Raw genomic sequence first — 15959 nt, 5'->3', positions numbered from 1 at the left:
CGGACCTGGGGTCTGTGCCGTTGGGAGTCATGGCTGGGCTGCCACGACTAGGCCTAGAGGAGGGGAACTAGGCCATTTGAGCCCAAGAGACAATATAAGATTAAAAAGATTGTTTGTTTTGTGATGTTATATCATCTCCAAGATACACCCTAAAGGCTACCCTACCTCAAATACTTGCCATTTTAAAACTGGATCACGTTCCCTAATATGTCAAGGTTATAGAGAAGTAATATTTATGATGACCATTTATGTGAGAATACAGAGAGGTAGAGACTACAATTTAAGAATTCTTTTAGAGATGCTCTTGTTTTCTATTTGTTGATACATATACATGTTGTATACTATGTATATATATTTTTGGCTAAAAAAATTAGGTATTAAACAAAATATCCATGAATCAATAGCAGGCCCGCCCCTGCCAGGGGCTTATACGATGCTCCCTTAGCCACGTTGTGTGCATCAACATTTGATTCTCTTCTCATGGACAAATCTAACACCTGGAAGGAAGACCCTGTGTCCTCCTTGATCTCTCAGATGATGTGGCCACGAAGCACTCGGCAAAGCACCTAATACACTCGGCAAACGGTTTGCCGAGTGCCTTTTCTTGGGCACTCGGCAAAGCTTTGCCGTGTGCCAAATCGCACTTGGCAAAATAAAGTAACGAGGCCAGCAAAGATGCTGGTAACAGATACTTTGCCGAGTGCTAACAAAAAGACACTCAGCAAAGACCAGGGTTTGCCGAGTGTAAAATGAAAGACACTCGGCAAAGACCTAAGGCTTTGCCGAGTGCCCAGGCTATGGCACTCGGCAAACAGCTAAAAGAGCTAAAAAAATATATTTACAGACACGGATCTGCATCCATGATTACAATTTTTGAAACAGCCAAAAGAGATAAGAAAGTAATATACAGACTTCTATGTTTCTGTTACCACCTTTGAGCTATTGCAATAAAATGAACAAATAAGTATTCATGCATTGTCAATGATTCAATCCAGTAAACTACTGTCAGTAAGCAAATGAGAATACAGGTTTGCAGGCTTGCTTATGCAAACTATTCCATCCTTTCTCAGCTCTTTTCTATAACCTGCATCACAATTCCTTGTATAAGGTGAAGTTAAAACAGCAACTAAAGCAAAAAAATCTGATCATTTATTTCAGTCAGTTCAAGAATATATAAACCATCAGATTTATCAGTCAGCTCAAAAATAAACCATTAGATTTATCACACACAGACCATTCACGACTATATTAGATTATGCAAATAAATTTGCAGCATATAAAAGTCTCCACTCTACACAAGGGAAAGATAACCATCACAGTTATTGGTGATATAGGCTTCATGTTAAAAAGAACAGACTAAGTAGTCATTCTTCTCTAGCCAAACATATTGGAGCATAACAATGAAGTAATGGCATGCATTCGTGACAGAAAAGAAATGCTTTTCAATTCAAAAATTTACTAACCCAATGATTTCCTAGTGTTCTTCTTAACATTGATTTTCTCAGCATAATCAAGGACCAAGTTCATGTACTCATCGAATACCTGGATGGGTACAAAAACAAGTGCAAGAATGTCAGGTTATTACTAAGTAGAAATGCACACAAACAGTAGTAATAATTTGAGGGTTAAGTGACACAATTAGAGCTTAGGTGGTCCAATGGAATGGTATGAGAGAATTTCCCTAACTGATATACTACCTCCGTCCATAAATATATGACGTTTAGGACAAGCCATTCAGTTCAAAAATGAACTAATTTGCTTGTATGGATGGCCAGAGGGAGCACAAGAATAACATGAATTTTATCCACATCCGCATTTAGCACTTCATCGAGAAAGGTATTAGAACAACGAAAACTTTAGCCTTTTGCCGAAAATAAGCACATATTCACACTTCTTGGTTGAAGCTAATTCAGGTTATCTATCAATTTTATCCACATTACATTCATCAATTAGATTGCTGCACTACTGATTCTATACCATGGTCAAAAGAAAGAAAAATGTCCACTCCAATATGAATAACAACCTATAGCTTCAGTTTGCCATTACAGTTTGCCAATTAGTTTAGGCTATTTAGCACGTGCTCCTACACATCTGCTGCAGCGCTGCAAATCCAACACATTATGACAAGCTCAAATTGCACCTTCTTTTCTATATAGGAAAACTCCTAACTATCTGAAAACTAGTTCTTTTTCCCACCGCTGAACACCCAACAAGAATTAACTCTAGAGCTGTGCACAGAACTATTTGTTTAACTCCAGAGCTAAACATGCACTAGGAGTTGAAGCAAATAAGATGCCTAACATGAGTTCAGTGTGTGAGGATTTATTCAGCAGGAGCAAGGTTCAAATCCAAGGCATACGGGATAGCTATTAAGTATTGCAAACATCATTTATATGTACTAGTAGGGCGCACGTGCGCACGCACGTGTTTTTCAAAAACCAAGTAAAATAAAATTATTCAATAATATGTATGCATGAGAAGGACATGTATTTTCGAAAATCAAATAAGCAACTACAATTAGTATCACACGCATAAAAATTATTCAATAACAAAAACAAGTTAAGCATACATATTATTGATGTTGAATTTCTGTAAACTCAAGACTCAACTACCTTCAAAAATAAAAATATTATTGAATACGAATACTTTAATTGATATTCATTTATTAAGTGCAGCATTTTATGGTACATCTTTTATGAGATAATTTTCACAGATGCACACGCATGCACCATCCTACTCGACACTGGACGTGAACACAAGCACGAACTTCGTGCGTCAGTGGACATCCCGCGCAACCTAAATAATCAATAATGAACACACGCACTCTCGCGCAACGATGCACGCCAGGCACACACCATGGCGTGGTTTATTATAACAGATCCATCCTCCAGCCTCAGACAACAACCATAACAGCCTTTCTGTGAGAGCGCTTATACTGTTGCCTGACACATCCACCTCAATGAGCAGTGAAATTCATGTACCCTGTTCAAGTATAGTGTATTCAACAAACTATTATGATTCATAGAGTTCCATTCATCTACTCACAGATATAGTGAAATAAGCCATTCATCTGCTCACAGATATAATGAAATAAGCCATTCATCTACTCACAAATATAGTGAAATAAGCGTTCTTCTAATAGTTGTAGTTTATGGATCGTGGCATACGGGCATTGTGCACATATTCCAACTCTAGGTAGAGCTACTCCAGCTGTATGGTAATGCTAAAACTACAGAAGGTTCATGAAGATGTAGAGCATTTTGCATTTAATCCAATTCTTTTCTAGTGATACATACCCATGGGAGTACAATTAGATTTTCTGCTTAAATAATGGAAACTATTGTTAGAAACTGATAGAAGTGATATGGAAGCAAGTAGATATACATTCAAATACCTTTCAGGAATGGAGTTTGTCTCTGGATCTGTTTGCTTTGACCAGAGCCCTCCAAATCATTATTATCCTAAAAAAACACAATTCTGAAGAAACATGCAGACATTACAGATTTCAAAATCTCTGACTGATGAACAAGAACATGTGCAGAACAAAAGAAAAGGTAGAAAAATAATATTTGCTTACTTCCTAGCATGCCTCTCCACAATCTATATCAACATATATAGGCACAAACATTTTGTATTATTAGTGAGGCTCCAAACTAAAAGTTGAATGGCACAAGGCTTGTGAATTTGGTAATCTGGACATCGACGTCCCCTTTGGCAAAATCAATAGAATCTAAAACAATGTTGGGCTGTGGCTTTTAGGACCTACAGTAATAAAAGCAAAATGAGACCCCAGAGTTTGTGATGCAAGCATACCTCTTTTTAGGTAATAAATCAACATAACTCTTTCTCCCTGTTGGTCCTGAATGTCACCCACACCAGGATCAAGGTCTGCGTCAGTTTGCCCCCCCGATCATGCCGCTCCAAATACTCTGCATTGTTTTGAGCAGTCATCATCAGAGGCACGCATCATACATTAGTCACCATTCACCAAAGGCAATAAACCATTTGATATTATTTTAGTAGATATTAAAGAATTCATAAGACAATTATCTTAACTCTTAACCAATTGTAAGGATCAACGGCTGTTGAAGAAGGAGAGATGGCAAGAAGCTAGCATCGAGAGAGGAACAGGGAGCTCACCTTGCAGCTTCCTCCATTTCGCAAACATGTTGTCGTAGAATTTGGCATCCCTTATGTTGCACTCTCTCATCTTCTCCTTCAGTGTCTTGTACACAAGCTTGACATCTAAGATGAGCACAAAACATGGACAAGAGTTACTTGCACGATGTTTCTATCGGCGATGAGCTTTGCAAGACTTGATTAATTCACAGGACTTGGCGAAATTTCAGTTGGCACAGAATACTTTACCTATTATCACGATCAATTTTGAGGGCTTTCTTGATATCCAGCTCTGTCAGATCCAGGTCGACAAGTTCACTGTAGGCTTGCGCCCTTCTTTACAGGGCCTTAATACCCGTGCTCCAAAGTTCCAGAACTTGGATGCCAGAGCTCATGGTCAGTTCCAGTGCTTACAAATCAAGAGAACATTGCAAGGGACAAACCATAAACTTTTGTATGCAATACCTTTGTGCAGAGTTTCTCTGCTTCTCTTTATTCTTTTAGCTTCAGCTTGCACGCCACGCAGTTGAGCTTGCAACTGATCTTCAGTGCTTTAGATTGTTTCTCCTCGCTGAAGGAGCTATCGTGCTCGATGTACTTTGCAGCCTGTTTAATAGGAAAATGGAGTCAAGTGCCTAAAGCACGAGCCACATGAGGAGATAAGAAGAAAACGTACATATAAACCCTATACAATTGAAATTCTAATGAGCAGCATGGCTGTACCTGACTATAATGATTTTCCCTTCTTAATTCCTGAATTGACAGTTTTTTTCCCTAAAAATCTCTGCAGTACCCTTCCTACTTCTTGTGTTCTCACCCTTTTGTCCCTGAAAACTATGAGAAAAGAGATGTTTGATTCATAAGCTTTGGGTGGTGTTCAAGATAAAACATGAAAGTATGTGATGCTTCATGTCAAATCTTATGGCTGGAAGGCAGTGAAATCAACAATTATCAAATCCTATTGGCTGTGCAATGCATTAGAAATAGTGAAAGCCTCTTTGCTATTTCCTTGCTGGCCTTTGTTCTGGACCTAGATGAGTTAAACCAACAGCATGAACTTAAAAAAAACTGCTATCTAGGCACACATCTGCAGGTGGTCCCACACATTCTCTCCCTAGCATCGCCTTTGTTTTTTTGCCAATGACCGTTTCGAAAAGGAAGACACTTACTTTCAGTTGCACATCCCACCAGGTCACAGAGCCCATGTTAATATTTAGTTCATGCCAAGATCTAGGAACATGGAGGAGCCGCAAACTGCAGTAGCATCAGCAAATGTAAGCTGCTTCTTGAATCTTGACGCTTATCACAAACCTTATCCACCATCTTCTTTTTTAGCCTGGTCATATGACAAAATAAAATTAAGTCTCAATACGAACAGAACTTACATCTGCCGTTGTGCAGCCTTTTTCCAAATGGAACAGTACTTCAGTTGTAGTGAATTCTTGAATCTAGTATACCCTAGATCATAATGATAAACATATATTGAATAACTTGGTCCTTCTAAAGAGATTGCAATGGATGCTGATTTTGACACAAAACACAAACACCTAGTATTCAAAAGAGAAGGGGCCAGCTATTGCATAAGAAACAAACAATCTGAAGCCAGTCATTTACCATAAGAAGAAAACATCTGATCACCATGTAAAATTGGCTACATCTTAATTAAAGAAAGCTTGCTCATATCTATCCAGAACCAGAACTTTTCTATTCTTAGGGCTTTATAAGTCATGTCCATCAAAGAGTAAAATACCTAATTGAGCGTTCAATCTGAGAAAAAGAAAGAAAGAAAGAAAAAAGGTAGCCCATAACTACCTATGGTATACACATATTCAAACATAGGACCCAATGCATACGGTGGCTTATCATACACTTTTTGTGTAATATCAGGTAATAATCCATCAGTCTGAGCACAACTCTGCAAAATCCCATCACATTCACCAAATAAATCTAAATGCAGTGAGTTCAATGGTAAGTTCTCATGCAGTGAGTGAGTTCAATGGTAAGTTCTTTCTAGCAACAGGCCAACGACAGCTCGAGAAATACTGCATTAGTAGTATGAATTCAAGCATCAAGATTCGGCACCTGATGGCTGATGAGCTTCTTAGATGTGATATTGGGCGCCTTGATGGCGGCCCCAATGAGGCTGCTCCTCGACTCCTCGTGATGAAGATGCCCCTGGAGATGTAGAGCAAAAGCAAACAGCAAGCGCAGAATGGTCAGGGCTGGCACAATGCAAATAAAATTCCTGCCATTGGACGATGGGTGATGACATCAACTACTCAGATCTAGAGCACGAACCAATGGCCAGGTCACCAGCAAATTTCCGCTCCACAATCATCAACAAGAAAACCAAATCGAAATATCCAGCCATTCAAATCATGGCGAGGGTGCGGACAGAAGGTGGATCAGGTGCTGGACGTGGATGGCGACGCCGGGGGCGGAGCGGCGGCGCTGACATCGCGGATGGCGAAGCTGGGGGCGGCGCACTGGCGACGGTGATGACGGCCGGGGGCGGCGCGGTCGGCGGCCGGGGACGGCGCAGATCGGCCAGGACGGCGAGGAGTGGCGGCCCGTGACGGAGAGGCGGCCGGGGACGGCGCAGATCGGCCAGGACGGCAAGGATTGGCGGCCCGTGATGGAGAGGCGGCCGGGGACAGAGCGGCGGCCGCGGCGTGGGGACGGAGGGGAGGGCGCGAGGCGAGCGTGGGCGAGGTAGGAGGCGGCGTCGGGGGGAGGCGCGTCGCGAGGGGGTCAGGGGGAGGCGGCGTGATTGACGGGAAGGGCAGGTGCCGCGTGATGGCTGGAAATCACGCTGAAGGACCAATGGGCAGGCGGGTATGGAGGGAGGGTAAACAACGGCGCGGTGAAAAAAAAATTTGGCCATCGGGAGCACAGCGCCTCATTGAACGGGCGGCGGCGACGAAAATCAGAGTGCCATCCTCCTGTCAAACATTTGGTGCTTTCAGGGGCCCAAAAGTAAGATTTGTGAGGTAAGTATAGGTGCTCACTTTGGTGAGAAGTGTTTTAATTTTCATGAATTATAGATTGACACACACGTAATATAGTGATTTAGCGGTCCTAAATCCTAATTAATTGAAGAAAAATGTGCTTCTGCTGCTAGTCATATCCTTTTTTTTTGAAATATTAGTCATATCCATTTTTGCACAAGAACATTTGCACAAACAGGTGGTGTGTGTGTGTGAATCAGACAAACCTGCACGGTCTTGAATTGGAGTGGTCATGTTCATGGCGGAGCATCGCTGCAATGGTTGTGGCGCTTGTTCCTACATGAAGCCGTCTGCTGGGAGAGAAGAGAGCAGATCTGAGAGGGAAATTGATTAACATAGATAAGGGGGGAGAGAGGGGGGGGGGGGGGGGGGGTGGAATGCTTGACCGATGAGGGAGGAGCCGAGCTAAGAAATTGTCACCGCCGCCTCACGATGTCCAGGCAGATCTGAAGGACAGCAGGAGTGCCACCTCGATCCGCTGCCGAGCCGCCGCCGCCATGGTCCACAAGCTCCTCACCGGACCACAGTTGAGATGCTGCTACCTTGGCCGCTGCGCCTGCTCCGCCGCCGCAGCCCTGCGGCCCCTCAGATGCTGCTGGACGGCAGCCATGGGCCGGCGCGGCGGCGGCCTGGAGGCGGCACGGAGACGGGTTGTGGCGGCGCGGCAGTGGCTGGTCGGCGGCGGCGTGGAGGCGGCGCACGGCAGGCTGGCGGCTATAGCCTGTGCGTGTTGTGAGGGTGTGGATGTATGCGTGTGCTTAAGAGCAACTCCACTGAAGCTGCTAAATGGCTTGCCATCTCTATATCCATATCCATCCTATAAGGCACGGAATAAACTTTGCTGTGTCCACCCAAATTTTTGCCCCCAATAGAGATGGCTGGAACATCATGTACCATAAAAAATGTACCCAGAAATCCCTCTACATGAAAATCAATGGCTGTGCACAACTCCTATCGAGCTTCAACGCGATCCCACGGCCCATGTTATATGGATCCGCGGCTTCAACGCGGCCTCCGCCATCCCACCTCCACCCCGCGCACGCAGCCCTCTCGCGGGCAGGGTTCGAAACCCAGCGGCTCCAAAAATCAAGCGCTGCCTCTTTCCCTCCCGCGCGCCTTCCGCGAACTCGGGCTGCGCTCGCGTCCCGCCGACCGAACCCGCCCCGCGCCGCCGCCCCCAGGGTTGCGCTCGCCACCCGCCGGCCGAACCCGCCCTGCGCCGCCGCCCCCAGGGCTGCGCTCGCCGCCCGCCGGCTGAACCCGCCCTGCACCGCCGCCCCGTCTTGCGGGCTCCGGCTGCCTCCGCCGGGACGCGGGGTCCGCGCGCGCCTCGCCTCCCGCGAACGCGCCCTGCGCTGCAGCCCCACCCTGCGGGCTCCGACCGCCGCCGCCGGGACCCGCGCAGGGGGGTGCGGACGCCGGCCACCGCCGCCGGGACATGCGCCGGCTGCGGGCTCGGCCTCCGCCGCCATCTTTTCGGGATTTTCGGAAGTATTTTTGGGGATTTTTCGTTCTTCACGTTGGAGGCCAAATCCCGCGAGATTTGTTTTAGGAAATTGTTGCTAGGACATTTGTGAGCAACTTTGGCTTGATCCTCTCTCAAATGTCTAACGGATTCGGCTTGGATTTGGAGTTTTCCCCAAAACCGAGTTCTTCGTAGGGTTTCGGTTGACTCCAAAATTCGTGATGGATGTTTGAGGTTTTCGTGAGATTCTTCATGGATCCGTTTGTCCTTGGGGCAGTGAATCTATGGCTCAAGTTTTGCTTCGATTCGTTGTGATTTGGGAAAGTAATTTTGATTCCAAGCTTTGCTAGCTCTCATGTTCTTCCCCGTGGACAGGGAGAGCCTCACGGAGGCCACATCGGGGGCAATCGGCGCGCTCGTCAGCACAATCGTGCTCTACCCGCTCGACACGTGCAGGACCAAGCTCCAGACGCACCAGGGCATGCACAAGTACAGGTACGGCGGACCAACCCCCTTCCCTCGCCTCTCTTCCTTCCATGGCATATTAGTTGTTCTGAAATTACAAGCATGCTGCAATGCTTGCTAGACATTACTCTTCAGGTGATAGAAGGAAAAATCTTTCTGTCAACACTAATGAGGTTGTACCATTTGGAGCAGCCATGCAGGTCAGTTCATGAATCCTTGATTTGTTCACTAAATAAGATGTTGTCAAATTGCAGGAATAAGTAGCTTAATTTACTATTTGTCGATTTTGATTTTTGTGTATCTGTACCAGTAGGTTCAGACTGCAGATTGAAATGAAGAACATCTGCAGTACTATTTTCAATTATGATCAAATTTATATTGGCGGTTTTCAGAGTTTAAGACTGGTTGCGTTGGATTCCAGAGAACCGGATTGGTCATTTTGCCCATTTTCTTACCAGCTAGGAGCTAGGTTGCTTCTGCAACATCAGCTATGAAGTCAGTGTTTTTGCAAGAGGTTCAACAGCAGGATAGGTAAGCTTTCTATTTCTATGGAACTACGTCGATTCGTTGCTGCGTATTGATTACAAATACCTTTTTTTAGTCTAGGCGAGCTTATTGTTCCCACTTGGCTGGATTATGTCCTTTGGTTTTGCTGATATATGATACCCAAACTGTACAGCATCAAAGTGGAGGGAGGCAAATGGGAATCATGTTGATTATGATCAAAGCCTCATGTCTTTAGGTTGGTTATATTCTCAACTATTCATGCTTGTGGCTTGAACCTCCATTTTCTGACCATTTTCCCATTAACTGTAAAAAAATATCTTAATATTTCTCTTGGACTCTGCCTGTTAACTTCCATTTTTATCGCCGTGGCATTGCTTATAAATCATCAGGGCCAACTATTATATAGTTTTGGGTGATATATTCTCACTATTGCAGAAACTCCTTACAGTCAGCAATCATGCAAGGTTAGTGAATCATTCCCTTACAAGTGGATCAATAAAAAGTGGAAAGAAGGTTTTCATGTAACATCTATGGCCACCGCTGGATATCGCTGGGGCGTGGTCATGTCAAGGAACTCACGATATTCTAATCAGGTTATATCGATTGCTTGGCCATATGGATTTTTTGTTCCATATGCTTGCCTATTTATATTCCTCTGAGCTTTCCATTAATTGCTTTGTGAATATTTACGAAGTATTTTCTTACTGGAACTGTTAGGTTGTAGAGTTGGATTTCTTGTACCCAAGCAAAGGCATCCAACAGGACATGTTACTAATTATGCAATTTAAGTTCGCAGGTAATTGACCGCATATATATGTTTGACATTTTTATTTAGAAAAATAATGGTTCATATCGTGTGTTCTATTTTTATTTTGTATACTGATCATCTGATGATCTATTTCAGACATACGTGATCTATTTTAATTTGTGTTCAAAACTGCTGCTAGGTCATGTCGTGTACTGCTGCTGCATCATCGAGCCGGCCGCCGTGCTGCAACATAGGAGCCGCTTCGTCCATGGTGACTTCTGTAATCAGGTAAAATCACAAATTATCCACTAATACCATGGCTCCTAGGTTTAATTTTGGTGGGCAATCACATGTATTGCATAGGCCTGTAGGGTTGTGATCTGTTGTTCAAAGAACACACAGGAATAGCTTGTGTGAAAGATGTTCCTATGACAAGTCTGAAAGAATTTAGTTAGTAGCTATGGTTTGGTGTGACTGCAGACTGAGCAATCTCATATTGAAATTTTTCTTTCCTTGTCAAGGCTGGCAATAACTACAAGTTGTTTCTTTGTTCTTGATTACAATTTGTGTTGGAGAAGTAAATTAGATATCACTGACAGCATTTTAAAACCATTAGCATGGCTATGCCATCAATATATTTGATGCTTCAATATCAATCAAATTATATAGCTTTTTTCTTATTTGATTTAACAACCATCAATATATGTGTCCTTTTCTTAATGGATCTTAAATATACCCTACTTGATCCTTCGATATCACTCAAATTATATAGTTTGTGTTATTTGAACTATGAATCATGCGTTGTTTGGTCGTCTGAAATTAACCCGTGGCGTTAGCGCGGGCACCTTACTAGTTTAAGTAGTAGGTGAAAAAATTGATCTCCAACCGATCTTTTAAATAGACTATCATTTGAGGCTTTTCAAATTTCTTCTCCCACCTCCAATTTGATAGCTTTTTATTTGGGCTGCCAACTGTACTCCACTGAATTTTTTTTTTCATTTGCTTCGTCCCGATCCGGCGATCCCCTTCGGCCCCCGCCCCCGCCCCCGCCACGGGCCTCGCCCACCTCGACGCGCTTCTCACCGCGCTCGCCCACGACGGCGGCGACCTCGACTTCCTCCTCCCGCCGCGCGTCGTCGTGGGGCCCGACGAGAACGGCCTCAAGAGGGTCATCGAGTACCGCTTCGACGACGACGGCAACAAGGTCAAGGTCACCACCACCACCCGCGTCCGCAAGCTTGCCAAGGCCCGACTCTCCCGCAGCGCCATCGAGCGCCGCCAGTGGCCCAAGTTTGGCGACGCCGTCAAGGAGGACGCAGGCTCCAGGCTCACCATGGTCTCCACCGAGGAGATCCTCCTCGAGCGCCCCCAGGCCCCAGGTCTGGATCCCTCTCCTCGATCCGCTGTCCCCATTACTGATCTGTTCCATCGTATTTTGCTAGCAGCTAGGCGCGATCAGTCTATCTCAGATGTAGAGAGCCGGCTTGGAGGAAGAGGAACAAACCAATGGCGAGTGTGACTAGGAGTGAAGAATGACACGTGGGGTCCAGTTGTCAATTGAAAAAAATGAAAGTCCAATTTACTCAGCATGCTGGAGTGAAGATTCATATTTGAGTGAGTAAAATTTAGAAGTTGACTTTTAAATAGATATTTGCTCACCCAAATTTAGCAGTCCTACTGAGTTGCTCTAAGGGGCTGTTTGGTTTGAGCCTGTCATTTGCTGCCTGTGCCAGGCAGCACCTCCAGGCCGTTGATTTCATTAGCATAGATTGCTGCCTGAGAGAAGCTGTCTGGCTCAGGCCTCCGACCAAACAAAAGTGTGAGAAGGACCTTCTTTGCCCCGAGTGTTGTGATCTGGTACTCAGCAAAGCTACTGTTTGCCGAGTGCCAGATGAGAGGCACTCGGCAAAAAATGGATTTTTTTTAATTTTTCACTCTATCTTACCTTTTCATAATTTCTTTTGCCATATTTGTTTGAATGCATATTGAGATATTTGGTTAAATTTACTCAACAATGCATATTTGATGATTGTACGAATATTACTCTATTATTTTATACAGTTATATCTCAAATTCAATTTATATGAATTAAACTTCTATAATTGCCGTTAAAAAGTAAAAATTATCAAAATTTCACATGAAACAATCTATTTCGTCTATTGGCTATACAAAAAATTTGAAGTCAAAACCCAATTCAAACTGTCATTTTGACTCAAAATCTTACATAATCCTTCTCAACCGAATGATTCTTCTTCAGAGATGCTACAGATTGTAAGAAACATATGTGACAAATTATGCTATACCTTCTCAATTTTTTATCAGAACCTTCAGATATGATATCATGATATCTTGACAAATCTCATAATTTTTCAGAGTTCGTTTGCTTTTTATAGAATTTTAAAACAATTCCGCCACATGTTCGTGGTCATGATTCGTGAACAAGATGTTTGAAATTTCCTTTCATTTGGCGAATATGACCTAACATTGGAGTCCATAATATGAATATAATTTCTCCATTCATTTTATTCCACTATTCGAATCACTTGTAGAAAAAAATTTGACTTATAGCTAGAAATTTCTTTTAATAAAATAAATTAACTAAATGTAGCAAATAAGACGGAGAAGATACCAAATTTTAACATAGAGTTCCACTTAAGGTAGAAAGAAAAAAAAGTTTGAAGGATAGAAGAGACCATTTTCTTTTTGGTTTGCCGAGTGCCACCTCAACACACTCGGCAAAGTTAGTGGTTTGCTGAGTGTAAAAGAATACACTCGGCAAACCGTAAACTTTGCTGAGTGTAAAAAAAACACTCGACAAATCATGAACTTTGCCGAGTGTTTTTATTTTGCCAAGCGTATTATATTTTATACTCGGCAAATATATTATTTACCGAGTGCTCGATGAAATGCACTCAACATACCCGTGGGCACTCGACAAACGTGGGGTTCCCGTAGTGGTTTGAGCCCATCACCATGCCTCTGTAATACTCTTGACTGTGTTGGCGCAGTCGCTCGCCAGTCTGATGCTGCCAAGCAGGAGGTCCGATGCCAAAGCCAGACATTTCCTACAAGCATTGACCTCCATTGTCTCCAATTCTGTGATGCGCTGGGTCATCGCAGAAGCACCCAAAAAGACACCCGTCCGATCGCAGGCAACATCAGCGACAGCAGCAAAATTTAAGTGCATGGAGATCGCAGCATCCACATTGACTTTCATGAGCCCCAAGAGGGGGCTGGATCCAGCGCGGCGCTCTGACAACCTCCTTCTTCATCCGTTCTGGTTTGGGATCGCTGATCTTTAATTCAAAGATGTAACTGTGCATAAAACAGTGTGTCGACCACTTCCGGAAACGGCCTATATGCCGAGTGCAAGATAGTTTGCCGAGTGCGAAATGTCATGCACTTGGCAAACATGCCCTTTACCGAGTGCCCTGCAGAAAGCACTCGGCGGAAATACAACACTCAGCAAACCAATCCTTTGCCGAGTGTGCACTCGGCAAAACAACGCTTTTTGCCGAGTGCCCAATAAGTACCACTCGGCGAAGAGGAGCATGTGCACGGCATATGTCACTGCCGCGCCGTGTCGGCCGGTAGTGTTTGCCGAGTGCACGTCAGTAGCACTCGGCAAATAACTGGCATTTCCGAGTGTCATCACTGTGGCACTCGCAAATAGGGGCATTTATCAAGTATCTTTAGATGCGCTCGGTAAATTAAAAAATCTTCCTTTTCTGCCCTCAAAACTTTTGACTCTATTCTTATACTATACAAAGTACTACATATTCAAATTGGTACATTTCACGTTAATTTTACTATATTTAATTAAATTATTTCATTTAATGGATATTTTGAGGATAATTCAATTTTGAACTGCAAGTGATTCGAATAATATAGTATAATTAATGGAAAAATCATATACATGTTATTGATTCCACTTGGAGGCATTGTGGAAGAATTCAAAGGAAAATTTGAAAACCTTGTTCACGAAACATGACCACGAAGGTGTGGTCGAATAGGTTTTAAATTGTATAAAAATACAAAAGAAGTCTGAAATTCATGAGATTTGTCATGATATCATGATATCATAAGTGGAGTCGGTGATAAAAAAATTCAGATGGTTTCGCAAAAGTTGTCAATGCATTGCTTGCGAAACGAGCATCTCCCAAGAAGTTCCATAGAGCTAAAGAAGGATTCCTTGAGATTTTGAGTCACAGTAACAATCGAATTGGGTTTCAGTTCAAAACTTTTTGTATAGCCAATAGACACGATGGATTGTTTCATTATAATTTTGGTTATTTTTTAATCTATTTGATAATTTTAATATTTTTTGCAACTATAGTATATCTGGAGTATCCGGACATATACCCGGAGTATCCGAGTTGTCGATCAGATGTCCCAACATATGTTCGGAGTATCCGAACATAAACCCAGAATATCTAGGTTGTCGATCGGATGTCCGAACATATGTCCAAAGTATCCGGACTTATACCCGGAGTATCCGGGTTGCCATGCTGGGTGATTTGGCAAGATATTTGTTTCCAATATTGCTGAGTAATTTGGCAAGATATTTTCAAATTACATTTGAAAAAATTTAGTAAAACATGTTTGGGAAATGAATGGAAGGAACCCAGATCGCAGCACTGGGCGACAGCAGTCATCCCCCCCACACTTAACCACAATGCACACGTACACACCCACACACTTATAACACGTACAACCTAGCAGCCGCCTCCACCCCCGCCGTGCCGCCCCACCCCGCTTCCCTCGAGCTCCTCTGCCTCCGCCTCTCGAGCTCCTCCCGACCCTAACCCTAGGTGTCGCCTCCGCACTGGCGCCATGCTTGCCAGCCGGATCCACGCTGGATCCGCCTTCTCCGACCTCGGTACTGGATGGATCTGTCCCGCCGCTACCACATCCTCCTCCCTGACCTTGGACCGGCGCTGCTCCTCTCCAACCTCGGCGCCGGCGATCTATGCTCCTCCCTGACCTCGAGCTGGTGCACTCCTCCCAGAGCTCAAGCCAGCATTGCAGCTCTCCAACCCCAAGCTTTCCCTGAGCTCGATCAAGCCAGTGTTGCAGCTCTCCAACCCTGTTATAACCGTGGGTCAACCAAGATCACAGGCGGCATCATCGAAGGCGTAAGTCCTAGAGAAAAGGGTGTCATGTGTGTGGGACTGTGTGGTCATCAGAGACTGTCTGGGGATGTAGTATAACCCCATGAGTTGTAAGGGAAGACGTGAACAATTTTCATAATGCAATAGACTTCTATCGAGGCCAGGGTTCTCCGCATAGTCCTCCCGCCGTCGAACCTCCTCTTGTGCGAATCTCACGTCGCCGGCAAGCCACCGATGGCCATGGGGCGTGAGAAGTGGTATCAGATTTGGCCTTCTCGGCATGCTGCTGATTCGTTTCCACCACGGTCCCATCTCCATCCTATTCCGCCGAGATCCCCTTTCGGTTTCGGCGTCCACGCCCCGCCGCCGAATTCCAGTTGACGGTGATGCCGTCCAAATACTTCTGTCGCGCCACTTAGGGTATAGCTCAGGAATGCAATTTGGTCGGTTCTGCATCAAGGGCGCAGCGGCAAACAATTCACTGTTGTTCGTGGGTTGTGCGTGCGATTGATGTATTCCTTCGGCTTGGATCGACA

General features: G+C 44.3%; 2 protein-coding genes and 1 long non-coding RNA gene across 10 annotated transcripts; 2 read left to right on the top strand and 1 right to left on the bottom strand.

Annotated features, from left to right (window-relative positions):
* Positions 1 to 816: 816 nt before the first annotated feature.
* Positions 817 to 7901, bottom strand: LOC120712165. Of its 8 annotated transcripts, XR_005690733.1 has the most exons (13): positions 7514 to 7901; positions 7334 to 7417; positions 6418 to 7061; positions 6202 to 6294; positions 5289 to 5455; positions 4843 to 4953; positions 4585 to 4725; positions 4369 to 4495; positions 4141 to 4245; positions 3814 to 3929; positions 3395 to 3477; positions 1464 to 1542; positions 817 to 1084 (listed from the first exon to the last, which is right to left on the bottom strand). It is a non-coding gene; the product is annotated as an uncharacterized LOC120712165 (long non-coding RNA). The 8 variants fall into 8 exon arrangements; XR_005690730.1 differs by lacking the exon at positions 6418 to 7061 and having other exon boundaries at positions 7514 to 7894; XR_005690732.1 differs by lacking the exon at positions 7514 to 7901 and having other exon boundaries at positions 7334 to 7498.
* Positions 7902 to 8448: 547 nt separating this feature from the next.
* Positions 8449 to 9405, top strand: LOC120712164 (peroxisomal adenine nucleotide carrier 1-like). Its single transcript, XM_039997876.1, has 3 exons — positions 8449 to 9087; positions 9179 to 9257; positions 9371 to 9405. The coding sequence occupies exons 1-3, from the start codon at positions 8948 to 8950 to the stop codon at positions 9386 to 9388; spliced, it is 237 nt and encodes a 78-aa protein (XP_039853810.1). The 5' UTR covers positions 8449 to 8947; the 3' UTR covers positions 9389 to 9405.
* Positions 9406 to 9450: 45 nt separating this feature from the next.
* Positions 9451 to 12350, top strand: LOC120712163 (casein kinase 1-like protein HD16). Its single transcript, XM_039997875.1, has 5 exons — positions 9451 to 9588; positions 9737 to 9799; positions 10000 to 10157; positions 10282 to 10360; positions 10512 to 12350. Exons 2-5 carry the CDS (start codon positions 9790 to 9792, stop codon positions 10622 to 10624), a joined length of 360 nt encoding a protein of 119 aa, XP_039853809.1. The 5' UTR covers positions 9451 to 9588; positions 9737 to 9789; the 3' UTR covers positions 10625 to 12350.
* The last annotated feature ends 3609 nt before the right edge of the window (positions 12351 to 15959 follow it).

The sequence above is a fragment of the Panicum virgatum genome, chromosome 6K (genome assembly GCF_016808335.1).
Source record: "Panicum virgatum strain AP13 chromosome 6K, P.virgatum_v5, whole genome shotgun sequence".
NCBI classification, from domain to species: domain Eukaryota; kingdom Viridiplantae; phylum Streptophyta; class Magnoliopsida; order Poales; family Poaceae; genus Panicum; species Panicum virgatum.
This window is presented reverse-complemented; position numbering and strand designations above follow the sequence as displayed.

Excerpts from the sequence above, each read along its gene's own strand:
- LOC120712163 (XM_039997875.1), top strand. Across the intron at positions 10,158-10,281 it reads ACTCACGATATTCTAATCAG|GTTGTAGAGTTGGATTTCTT; the intron begins GTTATATCGATT and ends TGGAACTGTTAG. Across the intron at positions 10,361-10,511 it reads TATGCAATTTAAGTTCGCAG|GTCATGTCGTGTACTGCTGC; the intron begins GTAATTGACCGC and ends AACTGCTGCTAG.
- LOC120712164 (XM_039997876.1), top strand. The coding sequence starts at position 8,948 with ATGTTCTTCCCCGTGGACAGGGAGAGCCTCACGGAGGCCACATCGGGG. Across the intron at positions 9,088-9,178 it reads CAGGGCATGCACAAGTACAG|ACATTACTCTTCAGGTGATA; the intron begins GTACGGCGGACC and ends AATGCTTGCTAG.